Source organism: Chelonia mydas, chromosome 9 (assembly GCF_015237465.2).
Source record: "Chelonia mydas isolate rCheMyd1 chromosome 9, rCheMyd1.pri.v2, whole genome shotgun sequence".
In the NCBI taxonomy this organism is placed as follows: domain Eukaryota; kingdom Metazoa; phylum Chordata; order Testudines; family Cheloniidae; genus Chelonia; species Chelonia mydas.
The window spans coordinates 32,547,114-32,566,040 of NC_057855.1; the positions used below are offsets into that span (position 1 = coordinate 32,547,114).

General features: G+C 38.0%; 1 protein-coding gene across 3 annotated transcripts in view; it reads right to left on the reverse strand.

Annotated features, from left to right (window-relative positions):
* The window catches only part of ZBTB38 (zinc finger and BTB domain containing 38), a 37,447-nt gene extending 20,457 nt beyond the window's left edge, over positions 1-16,990 (reverse strand). The window contains exons 1-3 of one of the 3 annotated variants that reach the window (XM_037908958.2): positions 16,678-16,990; positions 15,978-16,070; positions 15,782-15,845 (exon numbers count right to left, since the gene is read on the reverse strand). Coding sequence is in view for 1 of the 3 variants with exons in the window: in XM_037908956.2 (XP_037764884.1) it covers positions 15,631-15,648 (18 nt within the window). In the remaining 2 variants the exon portion in view is untranslated. Of the gene's footprint in view, positions 1-14,890; positions 15,594-15,630; positions 15,846-15,977; positions 16,071-16,677 lie in introns of those variants that run through there. The other 2 variants (XM_037908956.2, XM_037908957.2) reach the window with 2 other exon arrangements.
* Between the last annotated feature and the right edge of the window lie 1,937 nt (positions 16,991-18,927).

Genomic DNA, 18,927 nt, shown 5'->3' on the forward strand with positions numbered 1-18,927 from the left:
TTAGCCCTTCACATAACACAAGAACCAGGGATCACCCAATGAAATTAATAGGCAGCAAGATTAAAACAAACAAAAGGAAGTATTACTTCACACAACACACTGTCAACCTGTGGAACTTATTGCCTGCAGATGTTGTGAAGGCCAAAAGTATAACTGGGTTCAAAAAAGAATTAGATAAGTTCATGGAGGACAAATCCATCAATGGCTATTAGCCAAGATGATCAGGAATGCAACCCCATGCTCTGGATGTTCTAAGCCTTTAATTGCCAGAAGCTGGGAGTGGATGACAGGGGATGGATCACTAGATAATTGCCCTGTTTTGTTCATTCCCTCTGAAGCATCTGGTATTAGCTACTGTTAGAAGACAGGACACTGGGATAGATGGACCATTGGTCTCACCTAGTGTGGCCATTATGTTCTCATGCAAGCAGATCAAAGGGTGTCCGCCAGGCCTGCCAATGGCAGATAAAAATGCATACCAAAATATGATTTAATGAATTAGTTCATCTCTCCTTCTGTTAAACTTTCGGAAACCACGGCCAGGTAAGTGCCAGATGCTTAAATACTCTTTGTTGTGTTTCACTGAAGATCTTGTAACCCATGTCTGAAGCCTGGAGTAGAAGCAGGGTGGGAATCAGTGAACAAAACAGAGAACTTACAGTTGTCTACCACTATGCAAAACAAGAAATGACAACATTCTTGACAAAATGGTCAGAACTATTCTTTTTTCATTTTCTTACTACATTTCTACCTTTCCTTATTAAAAGCAAAACTTTGAAAGAGGTGCTTGTATCTCCTGTTACTTATCAGCTCCAGACTGTAAAAGCGTACTTATGGTATTTATCTTTGCACTTTATGTTCACCCCCTTTTTTAGGAGGGTATGCACAATTTTGTAAATGCTTATTCAATTTTTTTTTAAGAATGCCTCATATGAACTACAGCATTTTATATCTCAACTCTTGCTCACCTTGGCTCATTAAAAGAAACAAAGATGGCGATTCAACCATCTCCCTTTGTTGTTTATTGCCTAATGGACTATAGTCAACACAGTTATATATTATTTCTACAATTCCACTTACATTTCCTGTTTTAGATTCTTGCTTGTTGTGCGTGCCACTGTAAACATAGGATACTACTTCCCTTTTATAGCCTCATCAACATTTATAGGCTCTTAATCATATTTCTCAGTCATGTCTTTTCTGGAATGTTTTTTCCTACATTTTAATTCAGACAGGAGTGCCATAATAGGAGAACTTAAATATAAAAATATTATGTTAACACAGTCACATCTCTCAGGTCTAGGAGTGTGAACAGCTTCTCACTCACTGTTAAATTGTGGGGATTCCACTTTCTTCATTTGGTGGTTCATCACTTCCAATTCACCCTTCACTTCTTGTTGTGAAGTTTAAATGTAAAATTTTCCCATGCAGGTGGGAAGAATCACTAAATCCCATCATCAGTGTCCCCGAGGCAACCTTAGTAAAAGAGGGGTACAACTGACACTTTCTCATACAGAGTAAGGATATGTCTACCACAATAAAACACCTGCAGCTGGCTTGGGGCAGCTGACTTAGGCCCAGGCTGCAGGACTATAAAATTGGAGTGTAGATGTTAAGCTTTGGGCTGGAGCCCGAGCTCTGGGACTCTCCCGCCTTGCAAGCCTGAATGTCTACACTGCAAGTTTACAGCCCCACAGCCCCATCCTGAGTCAGCTGACACACGCCAGCTGCGAGTGTTTTATTGCAGTGTAGACATACCCTTACCGTCTCACCAAAAGGCAAAGTCTTGTCAGTGTGTCCTAGATAGCAGCAGAAAGTACGAGTACCACCTCAGTGGGCCTGCTCAAAAATCCAAAGTGTAAAAACGTTTTAAAAATATATTTTCCAATGCAAGCAATATTTCTGGTACCAAGAGGTTAAAATATGTCTTTGCTGAAACTCTAGAATTACTTTAATTGTAAAGTTTTCAAAATTCTTCCCATAAAGGTTCACATGCTAAACTGATTCTGATGACTCTAGTAGTTTCCCTCTCTGTGTGTTGCCCACAAGGTGGAGCTGGATTCACACAAAGGAAGCACGGTATTCTTTTGTGTTACAACTAGTGAAATAATGGAGTATACAATTTCAAGAATGATCTGAATAAACTATGCCTGCCAGATTGAATGAAGTTATGTATCCTTGTTTATGTAAGAGTGCAATAAAACTAACCTGTCATCTTTAGTGTAGTTACTTCCAATGAATCTGTTTGTTACACTTGAAATGAAGCCTCTCAATCCAACAGAATGTTTGACAGCATTCCAATTATCTAGATCAGTGGTTTTCAACCTGTGATCCGCAGACCTCTGGAGGTCCACGAAAAATTGTTGTTACCACAGAACAGTGATTTTCAACCTGTGGACTGCTGGGGGTCGGCAGACTATGTCTAAGATTTCCAAAGCAATCCACAACGCCGTTCAACATTTTTTAGGAGTCCGCAAATGAAAAATGGTTGAAAACCACTGATCTAGATGATAACTTGAGGATGCTTCCTGTTTAGGGGATTATAACTATATCCTGGGCTAAATTAAGGCTGTGGCTGAAGGCTGTACTGTTTTTTAGCCTAGAATATGATTATTACTGGTGTTAACAGAAATCACCCTCAAGTTATTATACTGAACTGACAAATAGTCCACTATATTTCAGAGATAGTGAGACTAAAGTAATTATTCTTTAAAGGGAAGAAAAGCAGAAACATTTTGGTCACTGGATGAAATGCTAAACTTTGGTGGCCATATTTGTTGTTGGCATAAGGGTGATAGATTTGCTAGTGCCCTAGAACCCTGAGTGCAGGGATTTCCATACTGTATGGGCAGTGATAAGTACCATGCAGCAGCGAGTCAGTAGCAGCATGACAGCCATTGTGCTCTGACTGGCTGAGATTTCGGAATAATCCCTGATAATCAGATTGCTCTGTGGATAGTCAGATGCAGGTCGATCTCATATCAGCTTCTTGTACTCTTCTTTTCTCCTACTTATTAGTGTACTCCTTGAATATATTTATGTTTGCCCAAATCCTTTGAACTAAGTATACACACCATCCTATTGTGTTCAGAACATTAAACAGGGTGTTGCAAGTGTGTTCCACAAGGTTGGGGAGCAAAGGAATCCCCACCCCTCTGGAATGGTCACTAATGCAGCCTCAGGTTGCATTAGGCCCTCTCCGTGTTGTGCCCCTTCCGTGCATAAAGGGTTGGCCAGTTTAGCTACCTCATCTCTCCGTCCAAGCCTCCCTTTGTGCTGGCAGCAGGGAGCAGCACAACATGCAAGTACTGCTGCATCCAGGATCCTTTGCACAGAGGAGGCGCCAGATTGGTCCCTAAAATGCTCATGTCCTAGTTAAATGTAGCTCTCATCTTCACACAGGCCCCAAGCCCATCTTCCTTTCCTAGTCGGAACACACTGGTTATCTTAGTTTTAAGCATATCCAGAATAACATCCATAAAAATGGGTTTCAGAGTAACAGCCGTGTTAGTCTGTATTCGCAAAAAGAAAAGGAGGACTTGTGGCACCTTAGAGACTAACCGATTTATTTGAGCATGAGCTTTCGTGAGCTACAGCTCACTTCATCGGATGCATACTGTGGAAATGTTTTCTGCAGTTTCCACAGTATGCATCCGATGAAGTGAGCTGTAGCTCATGAAAGCTCATGCTCAAGTAAATTGGTTAGTCTCTAAGGTGCCACAAGTACTCCTTTTCTTTTATCCATAAAAATGTAATCAGGCTATTTTTCTTAGCTGTAATTCTATTCCCTATTCTTGGTCTCATCAGATTACTTACTGCCTCAGAAAAGAGTGCAATGCTACTACTAGCACTATGAAAGGCAGACAAGTGTCTGCCTCAATGAAGAAAGGATAGAAAGTCATATAATTTTAAAAGAACAGGAGTACTTGTGGCACCTTAGAGACTAGCAAATTTATTTGAGCATAAGCTTTCGTGGGCTACAGCCCACTTCATCGGATGCATAGAATGGAACATATAGTAAGAAGATATATATATACATATAGAGAAGGTGGAAGTTGCGATACAAACTGTAAGAGGCTAATTAATTAAGATGCGCTATTATCAGCAGGAGAAAAAAACTTTTGTAGTGATAATCAAGATGGCCCATTTAGACAGTTGACAAGAAGGTGTGAGGATACTTAACTTAGGGAAATAGATTCAATATGTGTAACAACCCAGTCACTCCTAGTCTCTATTCAAACCCAAGTTAATGGTATCTAGTTTGCATATTAATTCAAGCTCAGCAGTTTCTCGCTGGAGTCTGTTTTTGAAGCTTTTCTGTTGCAAAATTGCAACCCTTAAATCTTTTACTAAGTGGCCAGAGAGGTTGAAGTGTTCTCCTACCAGTTTTTGAATGTTATGATTCCTGATGTCAGATTTGTGTCCATTTATTCTTTTGCGTAGAGACTGTCTGGTTTGGCCAATGTAGATGGCAGAGGGGAATTGCTGGCACATGATGGCATATATTACACTGGTACTCCTGTTCTTTTTGCAGATACAGACTAACACAGCGGCTACTCTGAAACCTCATATAATTTAGTTTGGCTATGTTCTTTCAGCTCCAGGATAAAGACTCTGAAACCTCATATAATTTAGTTTGGCTATGTTCTTTCAGCTCCAGGATAAAGTAATGGTTATCTTCTTCCTGTACAAGGTATAATGCTCTTTAGTCTGAAATAATCCACATTTACTGACCTTCAATGCAGAGATCTTTCTGAGAAACCTGTTTTCCCAGGCACTCTGGATTGTAAGGCCTGGGGAGAATGGAGCTTTGCGTCAGAATGGAGGGTCGTTTATTCTGTTCTTCTGAATGAATGTTTTGCTTTGGCTACTGCATTGGGCTGACTGGACAGTATGTAGTTATTTTGTATAAAGTGATGAACAAGATCCTATTGGACAGATGCTTTTTGTTTCAAAATCTGAACAAATGTAATTTGTTAGTGAAGGCTGCTAGCAGGAAATGATTTATTTTATATACACATTTTTCAAAAACATAAATAAGGTCATCATCTTCATCCTCCAGAGGCTAATAGCTTCAGTTTTTGGACTACTTGGGCTATGAATGTTATTTGACCAACATTCAGATCTGTGGTCTGTTGTATCAATTCCCTTCCAGCATGTGGAATATTATCAGAGCCATCTGCATGGCAACCACTGCTTAATGTCCATCTGACTAGCTCAATTTCTTTGTATCTCATGGTCCGGTGCTCTTTTTACAGAATACTGTCTTGTGGCTATGTATTTAAAATACATACATATATATGTATATATATGTGTATATATATATATGTGTGTGTGTATATATATATAAAATAAACATGTTTTTTATGGGATGTCCTTCCTGACATCCCTCAATTTTCACTTGCTTCACAAGACCAACCTTAAAAGTTCAATGTTGCAGCCAAGAAACAATGAACAAAGCTCCCTGTGGAGCACATCAGTTTCATCCTTTGATCACCCAGAGAGATTCCAGTGTAGAAGTTCTCTGTTCACTGAAGCAAGGCACTTCCTCCAAACAAGGAAGGACTCACTCAAACCAAAGGGCTGCTTCCTTCCCCTGAGTAATTAGCTATTTTACCACAAACTGAGCGTCTGCTGTCAGAAACATATGGTAACAAATGCTGGAGCAAAGGCTGAATTAGGTGAAAAAAAAAATGTTGTGTCCCTTAAAACCAAGAGCATGCTCCCAAACTTTCTCTGCCTTCTCTTATTTTTTCAACCTGCTACAATGAGAAATGGGGTTTCATAACTTCTTATATCCTTCCACCAATTCAAGCCTCATGCAGGACAACCATCATCTAAAAATATATATATATCAGCTCATCTTTTGATCAGGTATAAATGAGCCAAGTTTTCAAAAACCACCGGCACATTTACACCCAGTATTTTGCTGACACAGTTATTTGCACAGGCAAAGGCTTTTCTTTCCATCACATTTGAGAAGGGAAATTGTGCAGCTTTCATTTAACTGTGCAATTTGTGTATGTAGGCTGGGATTTTCAGAGAAACCTAAGGGAGTTAGGTACCAAATTCTCATTGCATTTTAATGGGATTGAGGTGCCTAACATCCTCAATTTGCTTTGATAATCCCAGTCAATTTCAAGTTATATGCATAAATATTCACATGCCCCAATTTGATGGCAGAAGTGTAGATAGCTTCTTGACCATTTGATTCCCGTGAGAGTCTTAATATTCCTATATGCCTACAGCTAACATAATTGAGAGTTGGACAAAAGCATGTTTTTTTAAAAAAACTGATAGTTTATTTTTTAGAGCAATTTTAGCTCAACCAACTTCAAAGTCTTCTTTCAACAGATGCCAGTGCTCTGTCTTAAGTACCTGAAGTTGCTGATTTCAATACGTAAACTCAAGATCTCATGATCTTTAGTCCTTTTTTGTATTTAAAATACATTTCAAATGAACAAGAAGCCAACACAGGACTATCTTTTCAATGGGGCTTCAACTAAGCTTTTGAATTCTCATGAGCAATTTGCATGCATAATCATTTACAGGCAGAGATAAAAGAGGCTCCAGTCCTGCAATCATATCTGCATGGATGGACCCTTGAGTCTGCACTGAACCCTATTAACTTCAGTGGGGAGCTGCACAACCAGAAAGGTCTGACCCTGTGCAAATGATGTCAGGATGTGAGCCACAATCTGCATACATAGATTGTATTTGTACGTATGAACTGAGGAGTTAGATGTTCAACCAGTATAGTGTGCACCAATTCTATTATTTGGTCATAGAAAGTATTTTGCATACAACACTGTGCGAACAAATTTAGTATCTTTTTGACATATAGGCCCATGGTATTTTAGAAGTAGATTACTTTTAAATGGTATAACTACACTGTAAAAAATAGTTTTCAAATTTACATTATATATGTTATAAGGAGGACACCCCAGTCCCATGCCTGCTAATATTGAGAAATAGTGGTACATTTTGTATGCTTTCTTATGCATCTGAGATCTGAGAATCTCGCATCTGAGGTCTGAGAATCTCACATCTGGAAATTATGCCATGCAGTACTTTAAGACTATTTTAAACTGCATAGGCTTAAAGGTTCCAAAACATTCCAATACAGTCAAGCAGTTTCAATCTTAAAGCAGAGTGGGAAACAATATATTAGCTCAATATACACAGAATGCAGTTCAACTATATGTGGTTATTCACACCTGTACATTCAAAGCATTTACTAGCCAATCACTGCCTTTCATAATGCATAGATTCATGCCCATAAGTCATGACTCGGGGGGAAGGGAGAAACCACACCAGACAACTTTTGTGCCATTGCCCCCAATCCTATGATAGAGTTCAGACTCCACAGATTCTCTACTGCCAGATCCAGGAAGGAGGCATTCCAAAGATGGGCCTGAGTGATAGTATACACAGTACAGAACATAACTCCAATGCACTCTATACCTTCCTCTCCAAAATAAGCCACACTCTAAGTAATCTTTGGTTAACTCTCTGGGGACTGTGTATCCACTCCTGAGCTCTCCACAGCAGAGGCCTACATTGATTTACCACATTAATGTCCGCACTAGGTCATCCTAAAAAGGCTTAAAGGCCTAACAGGAGACAGTGAAAATATTGCTTTAGGCATTGAACACAGAAGAATTTACCAACTTTTGCTAACATTATTAGAACTAATGTACTGTTCATATAGATAATATAATACAATTAATTGAGATAGGGCCAAGCCACAATATTTGAAACCAGATCTCAACTCTCTCAATATTTGAGAAAGTTCAGATCAAACGTTTTGATGTCGGCCCTTCAGGAACAAGTAAACAAGAGGCCAGGAATAATTTCTAAATTTAAGTGCAGAATGTGGCTCAAACATTGGAAGGGGTTTGAGTCAATCTTCTATTTATTAGGCAAATGGTGCTCCTATCTCAACTTCTGGTATTACAAAATAACCAAAGACAACATTCCAGTATTCCAGAACAATTAGACTTTGTCTCTTTATCTGCCTGAAAAAGAAAGTCAAGCAACTTCATTAAATGGATAAATCCACATTCTTCTGCTAAGCAGAAAATTAAAAGATATGCAACCTGCTCTACAGCTACTAGAAACACAGCAGACCTTGCATCTTACTGTCTCTGCTGAACAGTTTCAATATTATTTCCATCTTTGCTTTGTTATAATTTTCTTTTTCTTCTTTTTTTTTTCTGTTCTTGTTTGGCAATGGATCCACCTGCAGGGCTTTAAACAAAACCAGTCATACTGAATTCTGTTACACATTCAACTAGCAGAAGGCAAGTAGTCTAATCTAACCTGTCCTTTTCCAGTTTCAGATTAAACAAACATTCTCTGAATATCTGAGACAATTTATGTCCGTAATGATCTTTATAATTACAAATAAGCTGATAATTTTACTCAGACCAAATTTATTTAACATTTTAAAAGATTGCACAAAGTGATACTTATTAATCTGCTATGTTAACATACATAATAATGATAATTGTATATTTTGCCTATTGTGATTCTATGTAGTAGTTACATTTCTATTAGTATTTACATTACACACTTTTAAACTATGGCCAGTGGAACACAGCCGAAACAAAAAAAAAAGAAAACATTTTCCAACTGATTGTAAAGGTCACTAGCAGTTTCCTTTTCTAAACCAATCGCTATAATATTAGTTTCTCTTTAGAATGGCAGGTACGTGCTATTACTCTCAAGGTAAAATTCAATTCTGCAGAGTAACAGCTCGGGGTCTGCATAGTCAGAACAGACTTGATAAGCCTATTTTAGACCTGGGCTCTGGGTCAAATTCTGCCCTCAGATACAGAAGTCAATCAGAGTCAGCACCATGGATAGGGTGACCAGACATCCCAGTATTAGGGGCTTTGTCTTATATAGGCAACTATTACCCACCCTCTGCCCCACCTGAGTGGGGGAAATTGATGGGGCTGGAGGTGAAAGGGGGGACAGTCCCAGCATCAAGGGAGGGAGACACTTGCCAAGGAGCAATGGGTGGCTCCTTCCCTGAGAGTCTCTGGCACCCACTGGGCAACTGGGGAGGGAGGGTGCTGATTGGCCAGCATTCCCCAGCTTCCAGGATTTAGCCCAGCACAGGGGCCACATGGAGCCTCTTTCTGCTCCATTCCAGCAGCCCTCCCAACCCACCTGAACTAGGAATGGGAAACCAACCTGACAAATGCTGTGGGTATAGCTGTTCACCTGTTTACAGGGTCAGGAAATAATTTTTTCTCCCATGAGCCAAATTGGCAGAGGACCATGGAGTTTTTTGCCTTCCTTGCAGCACCTGCAAGCCACAGCGGTTAAGCAGAAACGCAGTTACCACTTAACTGAGGTACTGGGGTGGAGTTGTTTATTCATCACAACTTCTGGCCAGTTTCCAGTGCAATAAGAAGAATAAAATAAACGGTTCCCAGAAGTAAAAGACCTGAGATTTTGATGATGGGCCCTGGGCTCATGGGATAGGGTGAAACCTTGTGGCCTTTGCAGGCCAAGGACAGACCTTGTTGACCTCACGGGCTGAGGTCCCCACCCTGCTGCACCGTCTTTCCTCCTTGTGGGGGGCAGGTGCTAGGAATCAGAGAGAAGCGAGTCCTGGGGAGTAGGCTGAGGAGAGTCTACCCCATGTTATGGGTTATATGGTAAAGTGCCCTGTAACCCCGTCACCAGTAACAGGTTATATGATAAGGACCCCTGGAACCTCTGCACTGGAATCAATTAAATGCCCAGTAGAGAACAGCAGGGATGATAGATGAGTAGTGCCTCGTCCTTGTGTTAAAATTTATTAAAAGTTGCAGCCTGCCACTTAATTCCATGCATGAGTAGGTCCTCATTTTACCACTGTGTCCACATCAATTCAACATGACTACAAGTGTGATCCTGCAAAAGCACACATATGCATGTGCAAACACACATGCACAAAGTAACACCATTAAAATCAGTGGGACAACTCCCTTGTTTCAAGATTATCTGTATAAAGGTGTGAAGGATCAGGTCCTAAATTAACAAATTCACAGGATTTTCAAAGATTATTTTGTTTTAAATAAACATGGCTCTGCTCAAAGCATATAGCAGTTATTCTAATTTCACATTGTTCCAACTTCACAGAAAGGGGGCAGGTGGCAAAAGTATATCTGCCATGCAAAATTTAAACTTACATAAAAAAATTCAATAACTTATCATAATATATCTCAGTTTTGTATGACATCTACCTTTCATCTCAAATTACAGCCAGTGCATTTTAAAATTTTTTATATAGTGTACAAAGCACTCGCTTTAGCCATTACCAAGATACAGTCACATATAAAAGGCAGAATGCAGCAACTATTCAATATCACACACAATGCTACAAGTAGTTTAGGCTGGTAGGAGATGAACAATACAGAATCCAACTGAAACTGCAAGAGCAGTTTTAGATAAATACAATGTATAAATTACCCATATTAGAATCTGGCCAGGACATTGGGTTAATTCCTCTACCTTTGCCAAAAGTGCTGTGGGATTTTTTAATCATCACTAGTGATCAGCACCTCTGTTTTATAGATAAGGTCACCCTCTATGAGGAAAAAATCCCTCCCAGAGGACAGGAGATCCAACTGGTAGAGACTTCTGCATGCTCTTGACAAAGTGGTAAAGAGGCTTGCCCCTTATCCATGGATCTGAATGTGGTTCATATGGATCTTGGGAGTTTTATAAAGGCTACAGTCATCTGCATGGAGGACCTATACCTCCGCACTGCTTAAGTGGCAAACCCAAGAAGAGGAACTGAACTACAGACAAGACATCAGTACTATTTTGTCGCCATACTTGCAATTCTCCTAAATATCATCTGGAATTCTGTGCACAGAACAAGAGAAACAGACAATTCTAAATCTATGTCTGTAAGGCCCCGCGCACATTTTCATTGCCAAAGTGTTAACCAAACCATTTTAAAACACTACTCATGCTAGCAGGGTTTCAATGTGGTTTGCCTGTTTAGCATAAAGTAGGCCTATGTGTTTTACTACCTGTGTTCTAGATTGAAATGTAGGACCTCATCTAGGGTAGAGGATGGATTTTAAAATAAATATGCTTTTTCTTCAATGATGAGACAAGCTACTTTTAAACAGGATTTAGATAACACAGTATGCCAGTGTAGATATGACCCAAGAGACTGGGGACTGCAAAATATTTTCATTACAACATAGATTTACATTATCAGACAACTCTATGGACTCCCATGGAAGCCAATTTAAAATTGTCCTTGATTTTAAAATCTTTCATGTACCTGCTCCAACATCTCACAGAGCTCTTTTCTTTCTCTTCTCCCCATCCTGTCTCCTCTGTTCTGGCCTCCTTTTCCACACATTCTCACATCACTGTTGGTAAAAGTCCCTTCTCCTAGGCAGCTTCTCCCCTCTGGAACATGCTCCCTTTCTCCCTCTGGTCAGCTGACCCTTCATCTTTTTCCAAATATCATCTAGTTTCTCTCTCCCTCTGCTATTATTTAACACTTAAAACATTTTGGGATAAGGTTTTGTATAAAAGATGCTAAACAAAATCAAGTTGTTTTGTATAATAACTGGTAAGTCTTAGGGGCAAGGTTCAGGCCTTGTGAGTCACATGATCTGTACACCAGTAGTGTTACAACAGTTAAGAATGAAACAGTTAGGTGCCCATCTTCCATTTGCAAATGTACCATTAATCACCTTTGTGAAAACATTAACAACAACTGCAGACTCTGACCTCTGAGCTTCAAATAATAAAGCTGAGCCCATTATATCTCTATTTTCAGTTTTAGCAGAATCCTTTTTCAATATTTCTGTTTTATATGGAGAATGGTTTTCATTCATGGAGAGGGTGCGCAGATTTTGTTTAAGATTTCAAAGGGGGTCCACACATCTATTTGAACATTTTTAGGGGTCTGCAAATGAAAAAAGGCTGAAAATCACTGATATAGACATTCCGTGGCACCCGCATTTTAACTTAAACAAGGTAAGAATAGAAGAAGACTGGGTCTAAACTCAGCAGGATAATCTGAAATAGCAATACAGTAATAAGCCTTCTTATATTCATAAGCTCATGCCAAAGATTCTGATGAGCATGAAGCTTAAAAACACAACTTTAAGGAATCCTACAGCTATCTGGTATAAGGTCATATGAAAGCTAAAAACAAAACACGGCAGTGCTGGGAGTCAGAAGATGCATATCAGGTAATGCACCAAAGCCAGAGAGAGTAAAATGTATGTGGTATACATAAGATTTACACATGGAGCCCATCGTGAAAGCATCTGGGCACCTCCCATTTATTAGAAGCATACCATTAAAACCGCACACAGCAATTCATGTAGGATGTGTAAACTCAGAACAGCTTGATAAATTAATAGAATCCCCCTTAATAAGCGAATCATCTTGTTCAGCACAACAACAATTGCTGCTCTCAGGCTGACTATGAATTTTCACAGAAGCCAGGGAAGCAGCATTTATTAGTTCAGTAATATCAATTTAAAAAGGATCCACATTCTGACAAAAGAGAAAATTTGCAAACGGAGTCAAAACAACCAGACTGAAACATACTGATGTAACCAAGAATTAGATTTTCATTCTTTAAACATTATGGGTATGTTAATTTGAACCACAGAGACAAAATAAAATAATAATAAAAAAAAATTATTTGTACAGTGTCTCCACTGTCCCGCTGAGACATGGCACAATATACTCAAAATATTTTAAAACATAATACACAGATTGCCATTGCTCAGCTTTAGCTCCGTAGCAACTAGAATTTCCTTGAAAATAATACCATGCAAGGAAAAAACCAACAGTGTTAATAACACCACTGAGGAACCAGCTGCACAGTACATTCCAAGGATAAAATGTAAATCAAATTCTTGCAACCAGAGAAAATGAAATTATGGCTATAATAAAAATTCTACTTTAAAATGTCATTTGAAACATACACTGGTAAATCTATCATGTTTTCACCCGAGTTTCTTTAAATGGAATGGGGAAATAATGACTGTACTGCATCAAACTAATCTAGTAAATAAATCAAATGGGTTTGGAATGATTATTCAGCACTGGCCTATCAAAACAGATGATAGAAGTCGTCTTCCTGAACAGTAATATTTATTGGGAATGCACTGAACTCATGATCTCTTTAGAAATAAATTAAAATTAGTTATATCGCAGTGAAAACTGTTAATGCTATTTTTATTAACATGAACGGTGGGTAGAACCAAGCTTGTAATATTTTTTCTGTGATTATGGTTCTGTGCTTGAGCCTCTTCCACATAAAATGTACTTAAAGTCAAGGACATGAAAGGAAAATGGCTACCGTGCTGCAAAAATACCTTCGCAGTAAGTATGTCTCAAATCATATACCAAGGAGATTCATAAGGAGATACACCAGGCTATAAGCTAAATGGAGGCATTGAGCACAATTTAAGACTGCCTAAGCAATTTCCTCTAGCACAGATGGGGTTTGATTTTACAGATACTGTTGAAAATGTTAGACAAGCTGTTTTACCTAAGCTATTATTTACTCAAACTGTGCAGAATCTCTGGGATCTGTACATTACAACAAACCACAAATGAGCTTTGCTGATATCCCAGTACATACGAGTACTTTTCGAGAATGGTTAAACATTGTGTTTTGGTTGGACTTCAGAATGGGTTCCGTTTAGTGAAAAGTCCGCAGCTCTATTGTTACTAAATTCAGTGATTGTGAAAGAAGGTTTAAGGACGTTTTCGATTCTCTACATTTCTCAGCTGTCTTATCGTTTTAGTGATACTTGTACAGTAGTAATAACAAAACTTCTGTTTTATACAAATACTGCACAAACCCTGAACTGCACTACATACTTTGCTTAAAATAAAAAGGTACTTAGGTACATTTCTGGAAGCAATCAATGAAAAACAGGATAAAGCAGTTTTCTGATATGCACAGTTTTACAAACATGGCGTCTTTTAAGAAATGATAATCACATGGAAACATAAAATGAGATCAGTTTCTCATTTAGAACCAAAAAGTAACTTAACAGCTAAATTTACATTTGCATCATGGCATTAAACAAGAATAACCTTCTTTGCATCTCTACTATTGCACTTTTTAACAGGATTTGGTTGCCAAGGAAACAGGTTCTGGCCCAGTATTAATCTGAAATAAATTTATTTCAGAAGATGGTCTCTGAAGTACAATACTGGTAATTTATTTTTAAAAATTGCTCAAATTCAGGCTTTTGTATCTAGAGCTATTTGGTTTTAATTTCTGAACCACTTTTGCTTGAAATAAACCATACTGCATTGAACTGATGTTCAGTTTAAGCTGACAGGGCCATCTATATCTATCTCTAAAAACCTTATACATTAAAATAAAAAGAAATACTGTAGGTTTTTTTTCTGGTACCTGATATAGAAAAATATCTGTAACAAAGCAAATTAATCTTTATTTAAGCTTTCACAGAGCACGTTGAAAGACCGCTTTCTATGGTAAAATTTAAATATTTTTTATTTTTCTTACCCACCTTAACTTTTACTTTTGCATTTTAACTACGAATTCAATAATTTTCAAAATAGATTTTAAAATGTAACTGAATTAATAGGCTTTTCAAAAATTCTTTTGTTGCATAAACGTTGCCACGCCCTTATTACATATGATTATTTTAACAGACATGATTGCTTCACTTTCACAATAGATTCTTTTATCAGGTGAAAACAATCGTCATGCCAATATGTGAAGCCATACAGTTTAGTATTAGGTTGTTGTTTTTTTAATTAACTGGTCAATACATTTTTACACTGAAAGCTACATTTTAAAACTCACTTTATCTCTCTGCAGCACTGAATGAGAAATCTACAAAACATGCAAATCTCAACCTACCTGTGTGTACCTCCTAATGCAGTGTTAACATGGCAATGTACCCAGCCATTTTTATGTAAAGCGATGGAGATCAACTGAATTCTCGGTCTTCTTGATAAATTTTTAGAAGCAGTTGTCAAAAATCAGATGGGAAGCAGCTTGAATAGACTGTGATCATGAGAACTGAATTTATCAATAGGTAAAGCAGGAGTGGGGGGGGAAAAAAAAAAAAAGATGTCCACATCCAAGGTTTTCTGAAACTGCAACACAATGTTGTCTCTCCCCACACCCTGAGAGGGTTCAAAGAGTAAAGCTGACCACTGCAAAGGCCACTTGTCACATTTGCTGAAAATCAGCCTATTGATATCACTGCTGAAAATATAAACTCCACACCCAAAGCCCATTGCACAACGTGGACTGCGTAAGAGTTAAAAATAGATTTGACGTGCCTCCTACCTGCATTATAAATATGTATGTTTCAAGTGCTTTAATTTAATATTCACATTAATTAACAATACAACATACATTATTTAAACTACAGTAAATGCAAGAAGAAAAAGGGTGACAGCATCTGGAAGAATTTGCTTTTTTTTTTTTAAGGGCTAATACTGTATTTTGAATGTGATGACAAGCTAACAGCTCACTACACTGCAAATGAAAGAGAATTCCAAAGGTGATGCTTAAATATCTAAGCCTGTAATGAAGCACAAACAAGTCTTCACTACCGCATGATATGGTACACAGAGCATTTACATACTCACATTTGAAATAATAGGCATGGTATTATGAATTCTATACACAGCATGCACACAGCACAAGCAACGTTAATCCTGCCTGCCATTTTAGGCTTGTAGGAGTAAGATACATACTGCAGCACGGCTCTGGTAAGGGTGGAGGCAAGGGATAGCTCACCTTAAATGCAGTATCTGATTAAGGTTGTAAGTGACACTGCACATCAGCTACAGTCTTGGTTCAACTGCGTGGGAGGGAACAAAGAAAAATGTCATCAACTGGTGATGCCAGATGAGCCCCAGTCACTAAACAGCGTTCAGAAAACTCCAAATTCTGCAATAATACAGTAGTAGGTATTTCAAACTCTTATCAAAACCTGCCTCTAGAGTGACTGCATCCTTCTGCTGAGGAAAATAAACCAATCTTTATCTTACTGTAGCCATTCCAGCACTTCTTCAGTAAGCAGACTCTGGATGAAGAAAGATTTCATACAGTATGTGTTAGGTTCTGGATGCATTTGCTATGCTCTCAATTTTTTAGCCTAAGAATATTTTATTTAATTAATAAGAGACAATACCAGAAAAAATACCCATCAATGCTAAAGATTTAATTTTGATGCAACATACAGCACTTCTTTTTTTTACAGCTTATCAAAATCCTGAGCAGTATTGACAAAACCACAAGAGCACAGAGTCTGACTGCACGATCAGCTGTCTGTGTCTATGCTACACACTGTTAACCACAAGCAGTGTTCGAGCTAAATATATCTGCAATGCAGAAATGGCAGATACTTTGTTGTTTAGAATTGCGATTAATTACAACATGTTCTTCCACCCTTAGAAGTAATAAAATAAAAGAGAGAATATACAAAAATGTAATGCTGATTTCCTTTGCATACTGTATATATCAGACACTACAGACCATGAAAGCCATCATCAGTGTGCTGACCTAAATAACGCTAAGAAGACTTAAGCAGCATACAACCATACTCACTGTCAAAGCAAGAAAAACAAAACAACGATTGTCTAATCAAACTGAAAGCAACAACTCACTACCACAGTATGAATTCTACGTACTGTATGTGCACATCTTATGTTATGATGAGATGCAATGCTCCTTTGTTTTTTCCTCAGAGGCTGTTCTTAGCTACAGTTGCACGACATTCTGACATCACGGAGGTCAATGCAGCCACTGAAGTGTTGTCGGTTGTTTTATGACTAAAATGATTTTAGAAAATTAAATCTCATCTGCAAATATACAAAATCTCACACAACATATTTAACGTCTTTCCTCTATTTTCTGAAATTAATACTGTGCATCTTGTTTGGCTGCATACATTAAACGGATATCGCCCTCTACAGAGCTTGTGACAGGGTAATCGTGGGAATTAGATTTTTATAAACCAGTAGAGGTACACTTTTCAAGGAATGCCACTCATTTTCCTGAAACACTCAAATTACAGTCAAATGTTTAACACGTGGAACAAAAATATACAAAGGTTAAAAAAAAAGCTGCTTATCTGAGGTTTTGAAAAAATGCTTAGTAAGCAAAAGCTGTTCTGCTACATTTCCATTGTCAATGTATCCCCAAGGGGAGAACGAGAGAGAAATGGAACAGCTTGCTATGATCGGCATTACATTCCCTTAAGGCTGAACTGTCAGGTAAGTAAAGCAAAGCCTAAAATCTACCTCTTTCTACAACCAGGATTTCCTTATTTTTGAAAATGTTTTCTGTGGCTCATCATTTCTTCTTTCCTTCCCTTCCCCAAACTACATACAACTAATACCTCTTTAAATACTGGGAAACAGACTATTTATTCCTAAATGCTAAGAAACAATCTGAATATATTTTATCAAGGTATTTTTTAAAATTAATCTTACTTGCTTAATGCATCATTGTAAACTGAATGTATTTCAAACAAAAAGAATCAATGTAAATTGTTTCTGCTCTGATATTGAAATAAATGAATGTTTGTGTGCATTGCTAACTACTTTTCTGTGCAAATTCCAATCTTCCACAAGGGACAGCGAATAATAACGATACTATTAATTCAGAAAATAAGTTACACAGTAATAACTAGAGACTGCCATACAAATACATATATATAAAATGTAGGCCTTTCTAATAACTACTAGACTACTTGATTAGATGCTAAGGATTCTTTCTTTCGGTTTGTTTGTTTTATTTTGGTTAAAGTGAATATTTTTCTCTGAAATTTGAAGATTTTTCGCTATGAAAATATATCTGGCTTTGGCATTTTGTCCTGTTTGGTTTAAAGGCTGGGCATCAGATGATCCAAACAGTGTGTACTTTAAAATATGCAGAATCCTCTTCCATTAATAACACATCTGTCACACAGCAATGAAACCAGGCCAGCAACAGACGAGGCCAGAGTTATAAAAACAGCTTTCATTCTAATATAGGATTAAAAAATAATTGAAAGTTACAAAATAACTTTTTGTTAGGAGCTGTCTGTTTTTGTCATACAAATGCAGCAATACACAATTAAAATGGTTAGTCCCAGGAACTCTTACAATTTGTGAAGGTTCAGGAGTTGGCAAGAAATTTAAGAAGATACCATAATCTCAGTCCTGGCCATTTTAAAGCCATGGTGAAAGTCACATTGACTTTAAAGGAAGAGGATTTGGGTCCAATGTCAGTAAAGTATACTGGGCTTACAGGGAAGTGTAACAGCATGCTAAATTTTTGTGATGGTACAAACCAATTATCCAACTGCTAGGTTTGCTTTAAGATGAGTAACTGCAGCAAGAGGCAGATTTCAACAGGGTCCTGCAAGTAATCTGTCCCTTGGTTCCTGGGATTACCATTTCCCCTAGTAAACAGTAACAGTACTGTCCACTTTGCCTGAGAGAGGGCAAGAAACTTTGTGTGGTTGAGGTAATAGGAGGCACCTACACAGCAATTAGCACATTCCTGATGTGCAAGTGCCTCACCTCCACTGACTGATCAGGGAGCAAGGCTGTTTCTAAACTTGTGTGTGTGTCTCTCTCTCTCTCTCTCATTTTACAAACCGTGCACTAATGGACCATATTCAATGTTTGCATGTATTCCTGTGGTTATGTATTTGCATGATGTTACTTATGGCTCTCTTAACAGTTAATTTCAGTAAAGAAATAAATTTCTGAGGCCTTCCAGAAAGTTTCATCTGTGATGAATGATTTAAATAACCAGTGAGAGCTGATATTGTGATGGGTGCAATTTAGGCATTTATGAAAATCAACCCTTTAATTCTTAAGCTAAATTAGAGACTTCAGTCTGGTTTACACACAGATTTTGTACCGGTATCACAATTTTGGTTAGGGGGT